Below are 24,135 nucleotides of genomic sequence, written 5' to 3' on the forward strand. Positions count from 1 at the left end.
GAGCTGCGGAATATAGAGGAGGCCCTAGTGAGAGCCTCATCTATAATGGACGAAGGGAAGCCCCGTTTCCTAAAGACATTTGGTAGCTATTCAGATACAGTAGTAAGGGTTTAGAGGGCTATGGGCCAAATGCAGATAAATGGGCCAAACACAGTATGCCAGCTTGGTCAGCATGGACAAGTGAAAGAAGAGCCTTTTTCTATGGTGTATAATCCTATGACGCTCACTCTCATCGCATTTTATTTTTGCCCAGAGGTGAATTGCATGAGATATAGCTTTAGGAGTGAGGGAAATTAAGATTGTCTACAAATGTGATAAGGCTCAGTGACTGATGGTATTCCTTCTTTTGCTATGATACTGATAATAAAGGCCAAGGACTTTAGTATTGCCCTTTTACTTACGTATTAACAGTTGGATTATTCATAAACTGCGAAAAGAGGCTTGTTGTTTGATCCAGACAATCCTTCAGGTTAAGTCGGCACGCTGTTTGTATAGTTGAAATGAGCAATGATCTGGACCACAGGTTAAGAAGAAGTGAGTCAGTCGCATTTATCTTACTTCATCCTATATTTACACTGAACTACTTTTCCCATCTTTGTTTTTCGAAAATTACAGAAAGTTCTTAATGCAAGCATCTATCACAAGAACTGTTTGAGGAATTTATATAAATTTAATTATTTATTATTACTAAAAAAAATTCAAGAAGACCTTGATAAATGGATGACGTTACCAATAATATTAATAGGAAGAGTTAATGTTGTAAAAATGAATATACTTCCGAAATTACAATATTCATTTCAAACAATACCAATACAAGTACCGCAGAAGTTTTTTCAAGAGTTAAATAAATGTGTGCGGAAATTTCTTTGGAAAGGTAAGATGTCAAGAATATCGCTGGAAAAATTGACATGGAAATTTGATTCAGGAGGATTACAACTTCCAAATTTTAAGAATTATTATAAAGCAAATCAACTAAGATTTATTGCATCTCTTTTTGAAGAAGAAAAACCGGCATGGACGAGAATAGAATTAGATAAAATAGGAGAAAATATACCAGAAGACTTTATATATAAATGGGAATCTAAATTGATACGGGGACTGAAAGAATCTCCATTATTAAAACACCTGATCGGATTATGGAATAAGGTAAACTTTGAGGATGAAACTAAGAAATCCTTATTAGCAAGGACCCCTCTGATTCAAAACGGACTGATACCTTTTACAATGGACAATCAGCTTTTATATAGATGGTATCAAAAAGGGATTAGATATATAGGAGATTGTTTTGAAAAAGGTATATTGATGTCATTTGAACAACTGAAAAATAAATACCAAATATCAAATAATACTCTTTTTTGTTACTTTCAATGAAGAGCTTATTTAAGAGATAAACTGGGTCAAACAATGTTACTTCTGAAACCTATGGAAATTGAAAACCTAATTCAAAAAGGACAAATTAAAAAATGTATCTCTATTATGTATAATTTAATCCAAAAAAAGACACCTAAACAAGGAATCCATATATCAAGGCGAAGATGGGAGACGGATTTGAATATTAATATTGATGGAACAAATTGGTCAAAATTATGCCTTGACAGTATGAAAAATACAATAAATGTTGAATTTAGATTACTACAATATAACTTTTTACACCAATTATATATGACACCACAAAAATTAAAGAGAATAAACCCAAGCTTATCTGACCAATGTTTTCGGTACAATCAAGAAATTGGTACTTTTTTTCATTCTACTTGGTCCTGTTCAAAAATTCAACCTTTTTGGACAAATTTAAGAGTTTTTTTGGAACCGATTATTGGAATACAACTCCCACATAGCCCAAGACTTTTTTTATTGGGTGATGTTGAAGGGATAAAACCACAACTTAAAATGAATAAATATCAGAAAGAATTTATAAAAATTGCATTAGCAGTAGCCAAAAAATCTATCGCAGTTACTTGGAAATCAGATTCCTATTTAAACATGGACCGTTGGAATAATACAAAAATTCTAATTGTATCCCACTTGAAAAAATTACTTATAACTTGAGGAACAAATATGATACGTTTTAAAATATTTGGCGCCCTTATTTACAAAAGATGGGTCTATACACATAGAAGAGTTGCTGATATTCTCGTTGGTCCTTTTGGGTGAGAAGTACATATATATAAATAGTTTATTCTGATTGGAATTCCATGGAGCGTGTTCAGAACTTCCACCACCCAGGCAATCTTTCTGTTTTATTTATCTTTCCTTTCATTTTCTTATTAAGGATTAATACAGGGGGAGGGATGTGGGAGGGGGGTTGGGAGGGATGACTTGTTTACAAGTTCTGTAATAATGAATAGAATTTTAAAAAAATTAAAAATAAATAAATTTGTTTTCATCCATGTAATTTCATCCAATCATTTCTCATTGGTGGATTTCTGACCAGGTTTAAGGGATATCGGCTTCGACAGGTAAATAAAGAGATTAGTGGATGGTTCAAGGACCAGTGAACACAAATTTAAACTGATGATCAAAAAGCATGAGTATAATTTTTTATAAAGTGAATATTGGTTGTGAGCTGAAATTCTTTGCTTTTGAAAGATGGAGATGGGTCAGTCAGGGTTTTCCAAAATAAAATGAGTGAGCTCATCATAGAAAAAAAATTGCATCCCTCAGAGGAAAGCATTGAGAATGACAGGAACGAGTGAATGGCTCTGGACAGGCTGCAATGTCTCCTTCCATCCAATAACAACTCTTCAAATCTTTGATTCTATAAAATTCAACTTTGATATAGTCATAAATATTGAGGTTACAAGGGATTCCACTGAAGTCAACAAAAGGGAAAGATTAATTTAAGGGGAAATGTTTTGCAAGAATAGATTGGTGTGTGTGAAATTAGAAAAATTGAACAAATATGCTTTTCTTGGAAAATTATCTATTAATTAATTAATTTATTTTTGGTTCTCCTATCATTTTGTGTATACAGTTACTGGATCACTAGAATAACTAAATTAGTAATCCATTTCTTGGGACATTGCTTGGAACACACTGCGGTTTGTGAAAGGTGCTAAATTATATGTATTATATGTAATATCATGAACATTACAATTGAGTCGGGCCATTTAGATCAACTAATTGATGGTGGGATACAAAATGCTCGAATAACTCAGCAGGTCATGCAGTGTCTCTGGAGAACATGGATAGGTGACGTTTCAGGTTGGGGCCCTTCTTCAGACTGTTCAGTCCTGTCTGAAGGATCCCGACCCAAAATGTCACCTATTCATCTTCTCCAGAGATGCTGCCTGTCCCGCTGAGTTACTCCAGCATTCTGTATCCTTTTATGTGAGCGAGCATCTGCAGTTCCTTATTTTTACAAATCAATGGTGGGTGGTTACATTTCATACAAGCCTCCCCAGAATTAATTACAGTTAATCCAAGCTGTATATGCATACCGTTACAATCCTTTCCCCATGACATACTTATCTAGTTTCACCTTAAGTGCATTTATGGCACTTAATCCATGTGATAATCCCAATTATACAGGTGCTCCTCAACTTTACAATGGGGTTATGTTCCGATAAACCCATCGTAAACCAAAAATATCGTGTCGAAATGCCGTTGCCCAGCGTTTGCACCATTGTAAAGTCGAAATATCGTAAGTCGAGGCATCGTTAGTCGGGGAGCATCTGTAAAGGACTTGCACTTATATTCTTTAATGGATTTATTGGACACTGGGGTCCTATCCATTTCCTATCCCCATCTTCTGCCTGACCTGCGGATTTCATCCAGCACTTTCTACATAGCACAAGATCCCAGCATCTGCAGTGTCTTGCTTCTGCACTATATTTTGATCAGTTGACAAAACTATCAATGTGATGAGAAAGATTCCGTGGTGCTACATTTGTCACTGTGCAACTGCAGAGTAAACGTCTTTTTACATATATTACACATGCAAATGCCAGCATTTTTGGCGCCATTATTGGCGTGATTGGTGCCAGATTTGGGAGCTACTTCAGGATGTTTGCCCTCCATTCCACGAGTGAGACTATGCCTGGATCTAAAAAAGTTCATAATTCATTCCACAAAAATGCTGAAACAGAGATCCATAGACGAAGAGGTGAGCACATTTGTCAAAGAACACCAAAGGACAAATTTATCTACACTGAGGAGTGATCTAAAGTTTCGGAGAAAGGTAGGTTATCTGTTGTGTTTATTTTTGTTTCTGCATAATTGATTTTAGGAATGAAAATCCCGGTCATGTAGTTTGCACTATAGGGTTAACAGCAAGACGCAAAGGTAAAGTTAAGAAGAATTCTTAGAGAAACTATATTTGGGAAATAGTAAACTGGATTTGGGGGAGCCAAAATCACCAAATAAGCAAGTAAACTATAGTATTTGCGGCACAAAATAAGTAACCAGTTATTTCATAATCAATAGGCAGGCATTTATAATACTTACAATTTAAATGTATCGTTATTAATATTATTGAAATCATGTTTGATTAATTTCATCTGATATTGATAAAATGGAACAAATCGGTTGATGATAAATTTCTAGAAGCAGAAACATAAATATAGCATAAAATGCTAGCATAAAATTATAGCATAAATATAGCATAAATATCGATTAAATATAACATAAAGTGTTTATGAATTACACTATGGATTTTCATTCATGCCATTCAATTGACAAGACATTGCTTTTATGTAAACAGTTAAATCCAAGCTGAAATCAAACCACCCCTATTTTGGGACATGTGAGCAGTGAACCGTCTAACCACCTATGTTTGAATGAAATGTCTGAAAATCTCTGGAGACTGGACACTGAGTCTTATTTCAATACTGTTGGCAAAGTGGCAGAAATCTGCTGTAGTGGGACACCCTCAGTCTGAGTCACTGCTGGGAATACAGTGGCTCAAAGGCGAAAATTGTTGGGGAAAAAAGTACCTGGATTAGAAAACTAAAGTTATGACCAGGATGGATGATTGGGCCATAAATCAGGAACTTCAGTTAGGATTTAGATTGAAACCCGAGATGGTGCCAGTGGCTGCCAGGGGCTTTGCTCAATTCATGACTAGTTGGTCCAGGATGATACTCAAAAAGATCCTGATTTGAGGTAATTTGGAAGGAAGCCAAGCATTTTTCTGGGAGCCATGGATAGAAGAATGGGAAGTGATATCAAGACCATAACATTATATGACATACAGCAGAATTAGGCTATGCAGCCCATCGAGTCTACTCCGCCTTGGTGTCACCGAGGTGTACATTCTTGGCCACTGCTTTGACGTGGCTGGTCCATGACAAATTGCTGGTGAAATTGAAGCTTTCGACCATCTCTACTTTGGCACCATCTATGCATACCAGGGTGTGTGTACTGCTTTGTTTCCTGAAGCCGATCACAATTTCCTTTGTCTTGCTAACATTGAATGAGAGGTTGTTATGGCCCCAGATTACCAGATTCTCAATCTTATTCCTGTACTTCGACTGGTCATTATTTGATATCCAGACCAGTACAGTGGTATCGTTTGCAAACTTGTAAATTGAGTTGGATTGGTATTTGGCTGCACTGTCATGAGTGTATAAAGACTATAGTAGGGGGCTCAGAACACATCCTTGTGGGACACCAATGTTGAAGAATGTATAGAAGCATGAAAGCGCACACTACCAGACTCAGGAACAGCTTCTTTTCCCCTCTGTTATTGGACATCTGAATGGTCCTTCCATGAGCTAGGGCACTGTCCAATTTACCTCTACTCCATTGAGGCGATTCCCCTTTGCTCTATCTATAGTACTTGAGCTTGACTTGATTATATTTATGTATAGTATATCTAATCTGTTTGGATAGCGTACAAAACTAAGCATTTCATTGTGCCTTGGTACATGTGACAATAATAATCCTAAACCATACTTGCTTTCCAGTGCTTTTTAATTTCCCTTTCTTCATATATTCTTTAGTCAAAAATGATCAATTTTGATAACTGAATTAAGACACAGTACAGATTGTACAAAGTTGGTAACAGTGTAAAATACAAGTTATGAGCCTGGCTGATTTATTTAAGCATTGATCCTGATTTTCTTTTTCTATTGAAATTTGAGAGCTAAAATCAGCATGAATAAAATTAGCAGATTGAATTATTGAGTGTGCATTGAGTAACAGTCTTTCATTACACTGTTAAATATTAGACGATAAACATAGGATTCAGGACAAACGATACCTTATAAAGCCCATATGATGAAGTTGTCGCTAACATAAATTCAATGTGTTTTAATTGATCCATGGCGGTGTGCCATATTAGGGAATCCTGTTCCTTTGCAAGATACACAATCATCCCCAATGCAATTTCAATGTCAACATGTTCAACCCTGTCAGATAACATATAGATAACAATTAATTTCATTGAAAACCTGTAATTGTTTCTGCAATATTTTGGTTGGTAAATTGTTCATCTTAATTTTTGGAGTTTGCTTGAGCTTCTTTCCTCCTCTTCACCCTTCCTTAACACTTCCTAGACTAGGTCCCAAATCTCTGCATCCGCCAGCCAGCCAGATACAGAATCTTAGATAAAACAAATTGTTGGAGTAGCTCAGTGGGTCAGGAGGATATGGATAAGTGATGGTTCGGATTGGGACCCTTCCATGTCCTCCAGAAATGCTGCCTGATCCCGTGAGTTAAACAAACATTTTGTGTTTTACTCAAGATTTCAACATCTGCAGTTTCTCGCATCTACAAAATCTTAGATATTTACCTAGGATTGAAAACAAACTACATGCACTGCAACTCTTAACCTTGGGTTATTTTTCACCTATGATAAGCCATCAACTGTAGACTCCTAAATTCTGCACTTATGGATAGGATGCATTTTGACATGATTTTACTTTGTAGTTAGAATACAATCCCTAGATTTTATCTAGTACTTTTCTCAAGTATCTAGTATCAAAGGCCATTCTCACAGAATGAGTTAACAAACAGATAATAGAAAGTTCATTGGCTAAAACTTGGACTGCTCTAAAAAGAGGTCCTAATCGTGCAATCTGCTGTCAACCAAAGTCTATATATGTGGAGAACCTTCAGTGGAAGTGCAACCACAGAAGCTTGTACTTCCTCAGAAAACCTTAGTCTCAGGACCTCAACACCTTTTGGAGAGCTGGAGGTAAGTGCATGACCTTTGAATATTCCTAGAGTATAATGAGTATGGAGTTGAGATTCACTGTTCCCTTGGGATCCACAGATCAGTCTATACTGCCTTCAATGCCTCTCTAGTAACTATAATACATGTAGTTCATGTCTTAGGACCACCACAGAAATGCTCATGGCTAGGCAGTTTAAATTGAGAAAAAGCAGTGTAACATACTGCATAATACGCATTTATCATGGTTGATAGTGGCAGCCTCAGGAGTACTCAAAGTAGACCAATTGTCAATTAACTAAATGGCCTTTCAAATCATTTCATGCAGTGATTTGAGCTATAGGATAGTATGCTTCATTCTGAGTGACTAGCAATTTGTTTAAGGCAGAAAAAGGTGACCTGGTTTTCCTGGCAACAAACAATTTTCAAGCATTGCAATTGAAAGATGGTGAAGCCCAATCAATTCCATACTTCCAAGGCAAAACTCACCGTGCAAAATCAAATGCATCACTGATCAACTGTGCTCGGTTAACAACTGGAATTACCTATGATAGAAAAGGTCTCAGAATTTCAGTAAATTAAAGAGTAGCAATCAATACATTCAAAATATGTAGTCAGCATCAAGATATAAATTTTCTTTTACACTTGGACTGTTTTTCCAATTCTGTCTTCATGCTCAGATCAATCAATAATAAATGGCTCAGCACAAATCCTCCAATAGGTAAGAAGGGTTTCAAGGGAGATGGGCCATATGCTGGCAAAGTGGAATTAGCCAGCAGTGGCAAGTTGGGCGCCATGGACAAGTTGGGCCGAAGGGGTCTATTTCCATCCATATATAGTTCTATGACGGTACCAGATGTGAGTAGACCATATCTGGAAGCTAGGCGTGAGCCACATGCATCCACCACTCATCTGCCAGCCATGTGCAAATCTAAGCTTTAGTATTCTGGCTTTCTAAAGCTAGCTCAATTTCAACTGATGAGGTCCTATTCCATGGAAGGCTTTTGTTTGCATAAGTATTATTATGTTTGGAGATGGTGTTAGGGTGGTGTCTAGAACATCTTCTGATATTGAACTGCAAGAAAGAAACGGCATTGACTTAGGGTACGTTCTACACTCTCGTAAGTCATGTGTAGATGTTTCTCACCACATCGGGAACCAGATGCGAAAGACAGTGGTGGAAAATATAATTTCAAAACAATCTAAAATGTCTATTATGATTGATGAATCTACTACTATTAATGGGAAAACTGTTCTAGTAGTCTGCTTGAGAGCAGCAGTTGGCGAATCTTCCCAACCTATATCATTCTATTTTGACTTAGAACATATGAAACGGTGCAAATGCAAAATCTATATATGATGGGCTTCTAAGTTGCTTACAAAGAGGTGGTTTTTCAATACAGTACCTAAAGGAAAATGTGATATCACTTGTAACTGATGGTGCATCAGTAATGTTAGGACGAAATGCAGGGGTTGCAAAACTATTTCTTGATGGTTTCCCTAATGCAACTGTTTGGCCAGTCACAGGCTTGAACTCAGTGTAGGTGATGCTATAAATGAAGTTGCATGTTTGAATCATTTTCAGATATTTTGTGATAAATTGTATTCCTTATATCATAGGTCTCCTAAGAATCAGGATGAGTTAACTGCATGTGCTGAGGTTCTTCACTGTCAACTGTTGAAAATTGGTCGTGTTTTCAGTATGAGATGGGTTGCTTCGTCTTACCGAACTGTAAAGGCAATGTGGCAGTCTTATAAAGCTATTTGGGAGCATTTTGGAAAAGCACGCTGTGATGCTTTAAGATCTAGTGCATAGAGAGCAAAGTACGAGGGGCTGAAAAAAGTATTAGAGTCATCAGCTTTCGTAAATAATTTGGGCTTGTTGATGGACAGTTTGCTAGAGTTGTCTGAACTGTCACTTGAACTGCAGAACCGAAATTGTACACTTAGTAAAGCACACAAGGAAATTAAACGAACTATCAAGGTTCTTGAATGTCAAATAGAGAAGCCAGGAAAATGTTATACTCAAGTGGAGAAAGCATCAAGCCAGATGATATTTAATGGAATAAATTTGAGAGCTGGTAAAGTACCTACTATACATAGACAACAGATTTTGAGGAGTTTGATCAATAATATGAAATCCAGGCTGCTTGAATCTACATCAGCTTCCAATGATAAGTGTAAAAAGTTAATTAACAAGTCAAAATATTTAGATATTAACAATATTCCAGAAGATTCACTTTTTACCTTTGGGGATAATGATGTAGAAGAAATGGCAGAACAATTTGGCTTAAATGGTCGACTTTGTGTCAGAGCCTTCAGAGAATTCAAGGAATCTAAAGGGAAGATAGTTTCTGCAGATTTTCAGCAGCTGGTAACGGCTGTAAATACAATTCCGGTATCAACAGCAGAATGTGAAAGAAGGTTCAGTGGCATGAATTTCTGCATGTCACCACAACGTGCAAGACTTCAAACTGATCATCTCTCAACTCTCCTATTTATTAAGTTGGTGGGACCTCCTCTGTCAAAATTCAACCCTGAAGAATATGTGAGGACATGGCTTCTTAGTGGCAGAAGGTGTGCTGAAGAAACGGCATGCAGAAAGAAAGAGGAGGTGACAGAAGAAAATGGAGATTTTATACCATTATGGAACATTTTGTGAGAGAGAGAGACAGAGAGAGAGACTTCCTTCCCAACCTCAGCCTCAAGGACCTTAGAGCACCCCTAGTTCCTAAAACCCATTTCCACCACAGATTGGGGCACAGTTTTGTCAAAAAGAAGCCAAAACATTTGGGACAATCATTCTTGAAGGAATCTCATACTCAGTGGCTGTTGGACAAATACCACCTATTTCTAAGCAACAAATGTTAAAGTACTTAAATTAAGTTCTCCAAAGCTCTCTTGAGATTTCAACTCTGGAAAACCATTTGTTCCGCACTGTACACATTGAATAGTACTTTCTTCCTTTATAATTAGTATAAAATTTAGTAAATGCCATTTTGGGGTACATTTTGTACAAAACTCCAAAGCAAATTGCTGCAACAGAATAAAATCTAATCAATTTGTTGTGCAAGGCAGACTAGGCAAAAAAAATACGAGCATTAGTCAACCGCTGTGAATCTGACCTTTGTAAGTGCTGATTGGTAAGGATAAAAGCCAAAAGCCAAAAGGATTCATGGGGAACACCTGATGATTATTACATGTAATTGTTTAGGAGTAAGCGGAAAGAATATTTTAGAACATCCCTGATGGTCAAAGATCATTGAAGACCAGAGAGCTGTTACATTCCCCAGAAGGTTACATGGAACATAATAGAGCATAGAACAGTACAGCACAGGCCTTTCAGCCCACGATATCTGTGTCAAACACCATGCCAAGTTAATCTCTTCTACCTGCACATGATCCATATCCCTCCATTCCCTGCACATCCATATGCCTGTCTAAAAGCCTCATCATATGTGCTTCCACCACAATCCCTCACTGATCAATCTAGGCACCCACCACTATCTGATTAAAAAGATTTGGCCCACACATCTCCATTAAACTTTCCTCCACTGAATTTAAAGCTATCCCCACTAGTCTTTGACATTTCCACCTTGCGGAAAAAAGCTCTGACTGTCTATCTTATCAATGTCACTCATGATTTTACATACTTCTATCACGTCTCCCCTCAACCTCTGAAGTTCCAGAGAAAACAATCCAAATGTGTCTAACCTTTCCTTATAGATAATATCATCTAATCCAAGCATAATTCTGGTTAATCTCTTCTGTATCATCTTCCAAGCGTCCACATCCTTCCTATAATGGTGTGACCAGCACGACACACAATATTCCAAAAGCAGCCCAATCAAAGTTTTATAAAACTGTACCACGACTTCCTGACTCTTATATTCAATGCCTTGACTAATGAAGGTAAGCATACCATCTGCCTTCTTTACCACTCAATGTACTTGTGGTACCACTTTCAGAGAGCTGTGGACTTGGAACCCAGGATTCCAATGTACACTAATGTTGTTAACATTATATATTCCTTACAGTTGATCTCCCAAAGTGCAGCTCTTCACACTTGCTCTAATTAAACTCCATCCGCAATTTCTTCGGCCATAGCTGTAACTGATCTAAATCTCACTGTATCCTTTGACAGTTTCTTTCACTGTTTGCAACTCCACCAATTTTGGTGTCCTCTGCAGACTTATTAACCAACCCATCCACATTAATGTCGAGTGAGAGTCTCTCTCTACTGATTAATCAGGGTGGTTTGGCAAACAGCCACAGGATACAAATCAATGGGATCACCAATAATTACAATGTCTCTAGCCATTCTAGTTATGTGTTCCATATGTTCAACCAAGCAAAGAACAACAATAAGGACAGAACTCCATTGAAGAGGACATGCAGGCTCAGATGTTATCTGAGAGCTGTGGCATTTTTATTTTTATTTATTCATTCAGGACATGTGGATGTTGCAGATGACATTGACATTTATTGCTTATCCCTAATTACCCTTAAATTAACAGGCAGGCAAGACTCAATAACATTGGCGCCCAGTCACATGTAGCCCCAGTAAGGATGACAGATTCCCTCCTCTGAATGATGTCTGTGTAACAAGTGGGTTTTATAACAACCTGATGGCTTCTTGGTAGTAGTTACAGAAACTAGATTTTGTTTTAAATTCCAGATTTTATTTGATTACTTGGTTAAATTCCTCAGTTGCCATGGTAGTATTGAACTCATTTCCCAAGATTAATAGTCCAGCCGATGGTCCTGATACCCAACCTCTACTGTACCCTTCTGATATTCTTTTTACATTGCAGCAGCAGCAAAGATACAGCGTGGAAACAGGCCATTCAGCCCACCGAGTCCACACTGACCAACGATCACCCTGTACACTAGTTCTATCCTGCACATGAGGGATGATTTACAATTTCCAGAAGCCAATTAACCTACAAACCTGTACATCTTTGGAGTGGGTTAGGAAACCGGAGGACCTGGAGAAAACCTACGCGGGTTTATATGACAGTCAGGTGGCACATGATTTGCATCATGATTTCATCAATTCTAATGAACTCCAGTGGAAGCATCAAAGAGGCATCAGGCCTGTACTGTCAGTGTACAGCTTCATACTCATAGCCCAACAAGTGCTCTCAGATATCAAAACTCCTGCAAGAGGTGCCTTAGAAAAGTGCATTGTTTTCATCTTTACTCATAGATTTCACAGAAAGGCGGCATTCATAACGTGGCATTCTGTGCCTGTGTACAATATTCTAAAGATGGACAAAAAAAAAGATAACTTACAGATGGATCTTTGTTTAATTGTCGACTGAGCCGATGCCAATTGGAATCATCATAGTTAACTCTGCAGAAGGCAGATATATTGAAATTTAGCAGGATCCAATCTTCATCGGTAGTGCATTTCACCTCAGGAAATGTTTCTGTTCGCAAGCACCAAGGATGAATGTCAGCATAATAATTTCTGTTCGCTATAACTTACTTGAAAAGAATTAGCATTGAGCATTTGAGCTGGTGTGTCAATGTTCAGTTTGGAATCAATACCCGAGAAACTCAGTTGTATAGTGCATTCATTGGTGGATGTTAAAGAGACTGATTTATGTGCCAATGTGAGGGGTTTTGCATCTATGCATGGAGGCAGTTGTTTCAATTGATTTGCAATGCATATTTGACCTGCTGGGCATGCCTTCCTGCTCTGCATTTCACAACTCCAACACTTTTTTACCTCTGTAATTATTCTCAAACTGCTCCCATTCACTCATTGACCAGGTGATCTTGCTTACAGTTTATCCCCATGGTCACATTGCATTTACCCTATCAAACATACCCTACAACCCGCTGCTACAGGCCGCCCCTCCCCATCTTCCTCAGCTTAACAAGTGTCTAATGAAGGGCCCCTAACTTAAAACGTTAACTCAGTTTCTCTTCCCACAGATCTAGCTCCACCTAGAACCATAGAGTGATAGAGCATGGAAACAGCACTTTGGCCCAACTTGCCTACAGTGGCCAAGATGTCCCAGCTGGCCCGCATTTAGTCCATATCCCTCCAACCTGTCCTATCCATGTACTTGTCTAAACATTGGGATAGTCCCAGCCTTAACTACCTCCACTGGCAGCTTGTTCCATACACCTATCATCCTCTTTGCGAAAAAGTTACTCTTCAGATTCCTATTAAATCTACTCTTCTATAAGAACACCCCTCACCATCCTTTGCTCCAAGGAATGGAGTCCCAGCCGACTCAACCTCCCTATAACTCTGACCCTCTAGTCCTGGCAACATCCTTGTAAATCTTCTCTGTACTCTTTCCAGCATGACAAACTGCTGCGTATTGCCAGCATTTTCCGTTTTTATCCACCTAGGATGTCTGGTTGAGCATCAGAGAACTGGGATGTCCACTTCAATGCACTTCCAGCCATTCCTTGCATGAGGTAACCTGGCACTCTACTTCAGGAGCAGTTCCTTTTGAGGATCCCGACTTATCAGCAAGTGCGTTGTCGAGTTCATGTGACTACTGAAATAATGTGCCCCTACTGTGTGTACCATACCAAAGATCAGTGAACTACATCATTATCATGAATGCTTTCATGTCAATCCAGTATAAAAAACATTTCCCTATGGATATGCCATCATGTGTTCCCTTGCATACTTCTGTGTGTATTTCTCAGTCGTGCTTGTGAAAATTATTCCCAATCTCACTCCTGTGGATCATTACTTTCAGCTCCTACATTTTGCTTAAGATAAACATAAATAAATGCCATTTGATACGTTTTGTAACACAGGGAAACATTATCACGACATGCAACAGCAACAATCATATTGACACTTTACACAGATGTCAAAGCAAAATCAGCAAGGATTAAAAAAAGCTTGGTTATCCCTTGTAAGTTATGGTCAGGATTGAGTTAAACATCAACATTTTTATGGACTACAGAAAAGTGCCTGGTTTTCTTGAAGATGTTACTACTAATTCAGGAAAAATAACCAATTTTAACTAAAAATCTTCAGAGCAAAGAGTTAATTCATTGAGTGTTTATCTTCCACAGAAAGGGAACCCTTCTTTGAATTGGCAAACATTCAATGGAAAACCACATGCTATGCATGCTTGAATTTTCAGTAAATTCAGCCGAGATTAAAATTTCATTGAGAGTGGTGTGGGGTTAGAAATTACCATAACGTTGTTTCAAAACATGTTATACTTTTGCCTTCCTCTGTTTAGTTTAGAGATACAGCATGGAAATGCCCTCCGGCCCACACTAACCTTAGAAAACCCGTTTACACTAGTTTTATGCTATCCCATTTCCGACAAATTAGTGGCCAATTTATAGAAGCCAATTTTATAGAAGCCAATTAAACTACAAACCTAAGAGACACAAAAAGCTGGAGTAACTCAGCGGGACAGGCAGCGTCTCTGGAGAGAAGGAATGGGTGACATTTCGGGTCGAGACCATTCTTCAGACTGGTTAGGGATAAGGGAAATGAGAGATATAGACGGTCATGTGGAGAGATAAAGAACAATGAATGAAATATATGCAAAAAAGTAACGATGATAAAGGAAACATTGTGAGCTGTTGCAGGGTGAAAATGAGAAGCTAGTGCGACTTGGGTGGTGGAGGGATAGAAAGAGAGGCATACCATCTCATATTTCGCTTGGGCTTGGTATGATTATTGATTTCTCTCACTTCAGGTAGCCCCAGCATTCCCTCTCTCACTATCCCTCCCCCATGCAAGTCGCACTAGTTTCTCATTTTCACCTTACAAATAGCTAACAATGGCCTGTTTCCTTTGTCATCATTACTTTTTTTGCATATCTTTCATTCATTGTTCTTTATCTCTCCACATCACCATCTCCTTTTCTCTTGTTTACCTTATCTCTAACCAGTCTGAGGAAGAGTCTCGACCCGAAACGTCATTCATTCCTTCTCTCCAGAGATGCTGCCTGAGTTAATCCAGCTTTTTGTGTCTAACTTCAGTTTAAACCAGCATCTGCAGTACCTTCTTACACAAACTAAAAAACCTATATGTCTTTGGGATGTGGGAGGAAGCTGGAGCATTTGGAGAAAACCTACACGGTCACACAGGGAGAACATGCAAACTTCACACAGACAGCACCTGAGGTCAGGATCGAAACTGCCACTGAGCCACCCCTCTGGATCGGTATAATTTCCTAATTGTTTCTCCAAAGAGCATAGACAAAGTTTAGCCCAAGATTGTATAAGGAATACTCATCACATTATAAATATACCTACTAGATTTTTCCTCAAGCCAAATAATTGGTTGTTTAGACCCACTCTTCATCCAGAAAATTGGAATAAACCATGAGTTGCTGAGGAAGAAATAACAGGATAATGGTTCTGAATATACATTCAATAGCAAAAATGCCCGTACCAAACGCTGGCATCTGGATACTTTCTGAAACAGATTTTCCATAAGGGATTGAATTACAATCTAAATTAACCAACACCAAGGTAGTTGCCTGGAGCCAGATATCAATGCTTGCAGCCAGATACCATTGATATCAATGGTACAGTAGCAGTAATGGTGCCAAGTCTCACTTGGCTCAGGATATTTGTGCAAAGTACACCTGTTAAGCCTGGTGTTCATTTCAGCAACTCTGGGCTCTCTTGCTACATTTTCATATTGAAGGAGATTCTTAAGAAAGGTTACAAGCAACTGAACACCACTTTGGGACTTTTGTGTTTGCCTAGAAATCTACAAGTTGCTCACAATTACGTTTGGATTGGTAAATATGCTAAATCTTGGTGTAACAACAGTTTGCCTGCCTGTACTTGATACACAGCACCAATTATAGTGTGGATTTTGCAAGGAGTTTACCAGAGTTAACCTTGCCAATTCATTATTCAATACATTTCAGATTGGAATGCTACTACCCCTCATTATTTTAATATATGTCAGTGAAATAAGAGACTTCAAAACGCTTCAAGAACAACTATCCTGGTGCTTGTTAATGAATGAGATTCAGGGTCATTTGAACCCTGACTTACTGACACATCACTGAGAAAGAATAACTGGCAATACATTAGGAAGTAGAGTTTCATATGTACTTTGATGTCTTGTTTTCCATTTTCTTTAAGTTATGCTCCTGTGTTATGATGCCACTTGTTGTGTTAACTGTTACTAAGGGGAATCCTTCCTGCTTTGCCCACGTGTCCATGATGGATTTTACTGGTGCTGGTAGTTTAATTGCATCTTGACTATCAATAGCCTAGTGAAGCAGAAGTTACAGATTAGTAATTTATTATTTTTATTTTAGCAGTATATGGTGACTCTTATTTATCCAATAATAAACTCGTGATTCACACTCAATAACTTCATCATCATGTTAGAATTTTAATCTTTTCAGATGGCTATTATCACATTTCATCCATATTATGTAAAGAGTCACTGACCAAAGAAATGCTCAGTGCAGAATAAATTCTAACTAAATATTAATCACTGGCCTGGACATTAATAATGCATTTATATTTAATTGGCAGAACACAAAATGCAAACAAAAAATAAAATAATTGCTAGGTCATATGCAAATAATTAGCAAACCATAACACTGAATAGGAATGAATTCAAAACCAATTTTAAAAAAAAGAAATGTTTATGTCCGAATAATGGATTTGAAGGAAAAAAGACACTGAAGAAAGAAACCTGTCTGTAATAAAGATTAAAGATTAAAGTAACCTGCTCTTCATTGGGATTTTAAATACATCCAAATGTTCCATAAGGTTTTCATTTAAAGAATAAGATCTTCACGTCTTTGAAATGAAATAGTAAAAAGAGTGGAATCTGCTTTTGATCCAGATGAGTGCAAATTAAATATCTCAACATTCATCTTTGTTGATCTCTCATTTTTACTTTATTTAAGATAACACATTATTTTCTGCAATTGGAAAACTGGGCAAAATCTCTTTTGGCTTTTGCCATTTATTCTGATCAGATCCACCAGAGTTCAGCCACTTAAGATAAAAAACAGAAAACGCTGGAAACAGTTAGCAGGTTAGGCTGCATCTGTGAGAAGAGAAACAGAACTAACATATCAGTCAAAGATCCTTCCTCTGAACTTTTAATCTGGCTTTTAAATGCATGTGAGTCCTGTATGTTGTGAAACATGGACATCTGGGACTTACTGACAAACTCAGGCGGCTCCACTGAGTCTAGCCATGGAGTCCTGTCTTGTTGGGGTTCCCTATCATTGGCCTGGCGTAATCGCAACTAAGATTCAATACCAGATTAGATCTGCCACAGCATCACATCCTCCACTGCTTCCATTGGGGATTTTGTCTAATGATTATGAGACATGTAATGTTGTTAATTTTTTTTTCATCTCAGTTTAATATTTTAAAATTATTAAATATTAGTAAATGTTTCAGTATGATTTTAACTTTCCTTTAAGAATTTAAAATGTATTTAATTGTAATAGGTTAAATTAAATTGTTTTTACAGGTTCTCCACGGTTTTGAACACTGAACCTATGTACAGTTCACATATACGAACAAAACACGAATTAAAAATTCAATATCTAACTTCAATTTTTCTTAATGGCACCCATCACCTCGCCTTCGCTTACGCTCTGTTTCATGTCACTTCTCTCTGTGCAGTTCTGAACGGCTAGTTTACTTTAAAGATACAGCATAGAAACAGGTCCTTTGGGCCACCGAATCCACGCCAATCATTGATCACCTGTTCACACCAGCTCTATTTTATCCCACTATCTCATCCACTCCCTACATATATACAGAGGCCAATTAACCTACAAACCCGCACGTCTTTGTCGATGTGGGAGGAAACCGGAGGACCCGGAGGAAACCCATGCTATCAAGAGAGAAACTCCACACAGACAGCACCCAAGGTCAGGATTGAACCCGAATCTCGGACGCTGTGAGAAAGCAGATCTACCAGCTGAGTCATTGTGGCCTCCCCATGGCCTCCCCTTTCTCTGTTGACTTCCGTGAAGGCTCTGCCACTGACCTCATCTGTCGGAATGATTTCCATTTCCTACAACTCAGTCCTCCAGGTTTCCATCTCTCTTGTTGCACTCTGACTACATTGTACAGCATCATCATCAGTAGCACCAGGCTTCAAACATCTATGGATTGCAAACTAGCACTTTGGCATTCATGGTGGAGACCAATGGTGCATAACATGTTTCCGGTCATCCCATCTGTAAATTTCACTGGCACAAATATGACCTGCAAAACACTTATGCTATTGCAAATTTTCCAATAACTTAACTGAAAGACAGAGCGTAGAAACAAGGAACTACAGATGCTGGTTTATCAAGCAAAGACACAAATTGCTGGAGTAACTCAGCAGGTCAGAGCATCCCCGGAGAACATGGATAGGTGACATTTCGGGTCAGGACCCTTCTAATCTGATGAAGGGTCCCGACCCAAAACGTCACCTATCCATGTTTTCCAGGGATGCTGCCTGACCCATTGAGTTACTCCAACAATTTGTGTCATAACTTAAGGACAAATTGATTATCCTGAGCAGTATGGCATTGAAAACCAGATCTACAGGCACACTTTAGCTAAACAAAATTCCTTCCAATGGATTCTCTCAAGTCCCTCATTTCAGGCCTTCTTTTGAAAACCAGCATTTGCAGTTTCTTCTGTCTCCTATCAATTTATCCACGGGATTTGTTCTATGTACCTCAGTAACGGACCACTACAGATCATCTCTTGCACTACCATGGACTTGTTTTCTCATTGAGTATTTTGCATTCATATCTTTTCTTTTTACACAGTCTTTTCTTTTTCATTGCTCTGCATAATTTGTTTCCGCATCTACCTGAATCTATGAACCTATGATGCTGTTGTAAGCAAGATTATCAGTGTACCTGTACCTCAGTGCATATGGCAGTAAACTGATATCTTAAGTATAAACTATACTTAACTTGGTCAAGTATAATCCTCAGATTTCTTTACAACAGTGATTGAATTTTCTTTTGGTTCCACGTGATTCTTCACAAGGAAGAAAAATAAGATTGTACATCCCAGGTCTCCAGAATGACTATATGACTACTGGAAGCTCTGCAGCAGATAGGGTGACGCGGTGGCGCAGTGGTAGAGTTGCTACCTTGCAGCGCCAGAGACACGGGTTTGATCCTGATTACAGGTGCTGTCTGTACATAGTTTGTACGTTCTATCAATGACTGCGTGGGTTTTCTGCGGGTGCTCCAGTTTCCTCCCACATCCCAAAGACGTACAGGTTTGTAGGTTAATTGGCTTTGGTAAAATTGTAAAATTGTCCCTAGTGTGGAGGATATTTCTAGTGTACAGGGTGATCGCTGGTCGGCATGGACTTAGTGGGCCGAAAGACCTGTTTTCGCGCTGTATCGCTAAACTAAACTAAAATAAAGCAGATCACCTGCCTCATCCCTTGGTTAGGAGAAAAGGATGATACTTATATGCCTGCCATCATCTTGAAAAGGTGAGCAACCTGGAATATATGATTCTGACTTCAAACCTATTCAAACATTCATTCAGGTGTATTTTTTAAAGTCTGATTTCAATAAACTGGTTTACTTTTACAACATACAGCAATCAATATCTGTTATAACTCAGAAACTATGGAGCAGAGAAAAAAAATCAAAAGTAGCTAAGTATTGAAAGGATGCTAAATATTCAAAACTGTTTCTTATTACATTACATCTATTGAAATGTGTGCAAAACTCACCATCTGCAAATGATCCCACATATCATCGGTCACAGTATTTGAATAAGAAAACATCTTGAGGTATGACTGTAAGAAAAAGGAAAACGGAACTGCTATTCAAATAAATAAACAGCATTACTGTGAACAAATGTTTAAATCACAATATAAAATGTAAACTCAATTAATAGAGAGATTACTGATACAGACCAGGGAAAAACCTTCATAAACTCACCCGGAGTCCTTTGGCAAGTAGCTCCTTTGTCATAACATGGGAAGCTATGGCAATAAGAACAGCACCCTATGTCGGGAAAGATAAAAATGTTTATATTGATAACAGTCATAAAGCCATAAAGCATGGAAACTGACCCTTCATTCAACTCATTCATGCCCACCTCACATGCTTCATCTAAGTTGTCCCATTTCCCTGCAATTGGCCCTTATCCTTCTAAAGCTCTCCTATCCATGTATCAGTCTACATATCTTTAGTTTAGTTTAGTTGATTACTGTCACGTGTACCGTGGTATGGTCCAGTGAAAAACTTTCATTTGCATGCTATCCAGTCAAAGAAAATGAGTACATTCAAGGCCATCCACAGTTCTGAGATAAAGGATAAAGGTACCACATTTAGTGCAAGATATAACATTGAAGTCCAATAAAATTTGATTAAAGATAGTTCAAGGCCTCCAATGTGGTCGATGGGAGATCAGGACCACACTCTAGTCGATGATGGTCCCTGCAGCTCATGATTTAATGTCCTTATCAGATCACGAAAGGCTTATTCATTGTAAATCTAGCATAAATATTAATTACCAGAATAGAGAATATCTCGAGGTGCACCGTTTCCCGAAAGATGGCATGAAAGATGGCATGAATTTCTGTTCATATTATTATTGGAAGGGTTTCATATGATTGCATTTGTGGCAATCTCTGTTCATTTTGAGGGCAACAGTCTTTCGTTTAAAAATTACAGTAATTCATTGCATCAGGTTAATACCATTGGCTAGCCAGCAGTGCCATATAGAGCCATCAGCTCGGTGTGATGCCTGAATGTGTTACCTCACACTTATCCACTTGCAGTTCATTCTCCAATTAGTTATCACTTTAGCAAATTTGGCTAAACTGAACACAAGGTAAAGACAAAACTTAAGTTCATTTGTGCATAAAAACGTGAAATATTTTATCTCACTGTTGTTTGTGTGTTATTTTTCTCTGTGCACCTTTCTGCAAGATATTGATGTTGGTTTATTATTTTCATGTGTCCCGAAATACAGTGAAAATCTTCGCTTTGTGTATATCCAGGTAAATTATATCAATAGGTCACAAAGTGCTGGAGTAACTTGACGGTTTAGGCAGCATTTCTGGAGAACATGGAGAGGTGATGTTACAGGTCAGCATCCTTCTTCAGAAAACCAGGATCTGCAATTCCTTGTTTTTAAATGAAACTAAACATGAGTACAATCAAAACATACTTGAGGACAACAGAATGCAGAATATAGAATTGAATTGAATTGAATAAATTTTATTAGCCAAGTATGTATACATACCATGTGCCTTGGTGCTTTGCTCGCAAGTAACAACACGACATACAGTAAACAATTAAGAATAAAACAAAACATTAAGAATAAAACATTATAGTTTAAACATGTGAAGAATGTAATAAAATACCAGAGCAAAAGGAGGCTTCAGACTTTTGGTAGTTGAGTAGAACTATTGCACGTGGAACAAAAGCTGTTTTTATGTCTGGCTGTGGTGGCTTTGACAGTCCGGAATCGCCTTTCAGAGGGAAGTGCTTCAAAGAGTTTGTGGCCAGGGTGAGAGGGGTCAGGGATGATCTTACTCACTCACTTCGTGGCCCTTGCAGCGTACAGTTCGTCGCGGAGGGGGGAAGTTGCAGCCAACAACCTTCTCGGCTGATTGAACGATGCGCTTCAGCCTCCAGATGTCGGGCTTGGTGGCTGAGCCAAACCAGACCAAGATGGAGAAGGTGAGAAGGTGATGTACACAATCTGCTACAGTCACATTTGTGGAGTCGACTCCACGATGATGGTCCAGTTTAACTCTATGATGGCAGTATATGATGGCAGTATGATGGCAGACTCGATGATGGCAGGTATAAAACTGGACCATCATTGCCTGTAGCAGATTGTGTGTTCTCAGCAGCCGCAGGACGTACATCCTCTGTTGGGCCTTTTTGACTGTGGCCTCCCGTTTAAGGTCCCTGGAGATGATGGTTCCAAGGAACTTAAATGACTCCACAAATGTGACTGTGGTGTTGTTGATGTAAGAAAATAACTGCAGATGCTGGTACAAATCGAAGGTATTTATTCACAAAATGCTGGAGTAACACAGCAGGTCAGGCAGCGTCTCAGGAGCGAAGGAATGGGTGACGTTTCGGGTCGAGACACTTCTTCAGACTGATGATGGTGAGTGCGGTTAGGGGAAGCTCTCCCAAAGTCTACTATCAATTCCACTGTCTTAAAAAGGTAGGGTACTGACATGGATAGAAAATTGGTTGAGAGACAGAAAGCAAAGAGTGGGGATAAATCCCTTTCAGAATGGCAGGCAGTGATTAGTGCGGTACCGCAAGGCTCGGTGCTGGGACCGCAGCTATTTACAATATACATTAATGACTTCGATGAAGGGATTAAAAGGAACATTAGCAAATTTGCAGATGATACAAAGCTGGGTGGTAATGTGAGCTGTGAGGAAGATGCTATGAGGTTGCAGGGTGACTTGGACAGGTTGTGTGGGTGGGTGGATGCATGGCAGATGCAGTTTAATGTGGATAAGTGTGAGGTTATCCACTTTGGTGGTAAGAATAGGAAGGCAGATTATTATCTGAATGATGTCAAGTTAGGAAAAGGGGACGTACAAGAGATCTTGGTGTCCTAGTGCATCAGTCACTGAAAGGAAGCATGTAGGTACAGCAGGCAGTGAAGAAAGCCAATGGAATGTAGGCCTTCATAACAAGAGGAGTTGAGTATAGGAGCAAAGAGGTCCTTCTGCAGTTGTATAGGGCCCTAGTGAGACCGCACCTGGAGTACTGTGTGCAGTTTTGGTCTCCAAATTTGAGGAAGGATATTCTTGCCATTGAGGGCGGGCAGCATAGGTTTACTGGGTTAATTCCCGGAATGGTGGGTCTGTCGTATGTTGAAAGACTGGAGCGGCTAGGCTTGCATACACTGGAATTTAGAAGGAACAGAGGGGATCTTATCTAAACATATAAGATTATTAAGGGGTTGGACACGTTAGAGGCAGGAAACATGTTCCCAATGTTGGGGGAGTCCAGAACCAGGGGCCACAGTTTAAGAATAAAACTGTGTATGTTGAAAGGCTGGAGCAATTAGGCTTGTATACTGGAATTTAGAAGGATGAGGGGGGATCTTATTGAAACATATAAGATAATTAGGGGATTGGACACATTAGAGGCAGGAAACATGTTCCCAATGTTGGGGTAGTCCAGAACAAGGGGCCACAGTTTAAGAATAAGGGGTAGGCCATTTAGTACGGAGATGAGGAAGAACGTTTTCAGTCAGAGAGTGGTGAAGGTGTGGAATTCTCTGCCTCAGAAGGCAGTGGAGGCCAGTTCGTTGGATGCTTTTAAGAGAGAGCTGGATAGAGCTCTTAAGGATAGCGGAGTGAGGGGGTATGGGGAGAAGGCAGGAACGGGGTACTGATTGAGAGTGATCAGCCATGATCGCATTGAATGGCGGTGCTGACTCGAAGGGCTGAATGGCCTACTCCTGCACCTATTGTCTATTGTCTATTGTCTATAATAAGGGGTAGGCCATTTAGAACAGAGATGAGGAAAAACTTTTTCAGTCAGAGTTGTAAATCTGTGGAATTCACTGCCTCAGAAGGCAGTGGAGGCCAATTCTCTGAATGCATTCAAGAGAGAGCTAGATAGAGCTCTTAAGGATAGCGGAGTCAGGGGTTATGGGGAGAAGGCAGGATCGGGGTACTGATTGAGAATGATTAGCCATGATCACATTGAATGGTGGTGCTGGCTCGAAGGGCCGAATGGCCTACTCCTGCATCTTTTGTCTATTGTCTAAAAGCATTGAGCTCCAGGTTGTTGCGAAGGCACCAAGACACCACCTATGTCACTTCCTGTCTGTAGGTAGATTCCACCCCATCCTCCTCCCATTGGGAGGAGCCAGCGCTGCCTTCGCAGCTGCGGCTTGCCTGCAGTCCGTCTGTCTTTTGTGTCTTTTGTTGTTTTTGTATGAATTGGAGTTTTAATATGGTATAGTGTTTGTATGTTATGTGGGGGGGGGGGGGGGGGGGTGGGAGTGAACGGGAACTGTAAAATTCTCTCTCCCGAACGGAAACGCGACCTTTGTTT

At 39.1% G+C, this 24,135-nt stretch overlaps 1 protein-coding gene across 1 annotated transcript in view; it reads right to left on the reverse strand.

Annotated features, from left to right (window-relative positions):
* Positions 1 to 24,135, reverse strand: part of LOC144592434 (aminopeptidase Q-like) — a 99,112-nt gene that overhangs the window by 19,117 nt on the left and 55,860 nt on the right. The window contains exons 8-16 of the mRNA XM_078397024.1: positions 20,023 to 20,088; positions 19,812 to 19,877; positions 16,187 to 16,347; positions 15,371 to 15,447; positions 12,410 to 12,546; positions 7,604 to 7,659; positions 6,203 to 6,350; positions 4,447 to 4,541; positions 402 to 512 (exon numbers count right to left, since the gene is read on the reverse strand). Of these exons, the coding sequence (XP_078253150.1) occupies positions 402 to 512; positions 4,447 to 4,541; positions 6,203 to 6,350; positions 7,604 to 7,659; positions 12,410 to 12,546; positions 15,371 to 15,447; positions 16,187 to 16,347; positions 19,812 to 19,877; positions 20,023 to 20,088 (917 nt within the window). The remainder of the gene's footprint in view (positions 1 to 401; positions 513 to 4,446; positions 4,542 to 6,202; positions 6,351 to 7,603; positions 7,660 to 12,409; positions 12,547 to 15,370; positions 15,448 to 16,186; positions 16,348 to 19,811; positions 19,878 to 20,022; positions 20,089 to 24,135) is intronic.

Source organism: Rhinoraja longicauda, chromosome 3 (assembly GCF_053455715.1).
Source record: "Rhinoraja longicauda isolate Sanriku21f chromosome 3, sRhiLon1.1, whole genome shotgun sequence".
Taxonomy (NCBI): domain Eukaryota; kingdom Metazoa; phylum Chordata; class Chondrichthyes; order Rajiformes; family Arhynchobatidae; genus Rhinoraja; species Rhinoraja longicauda.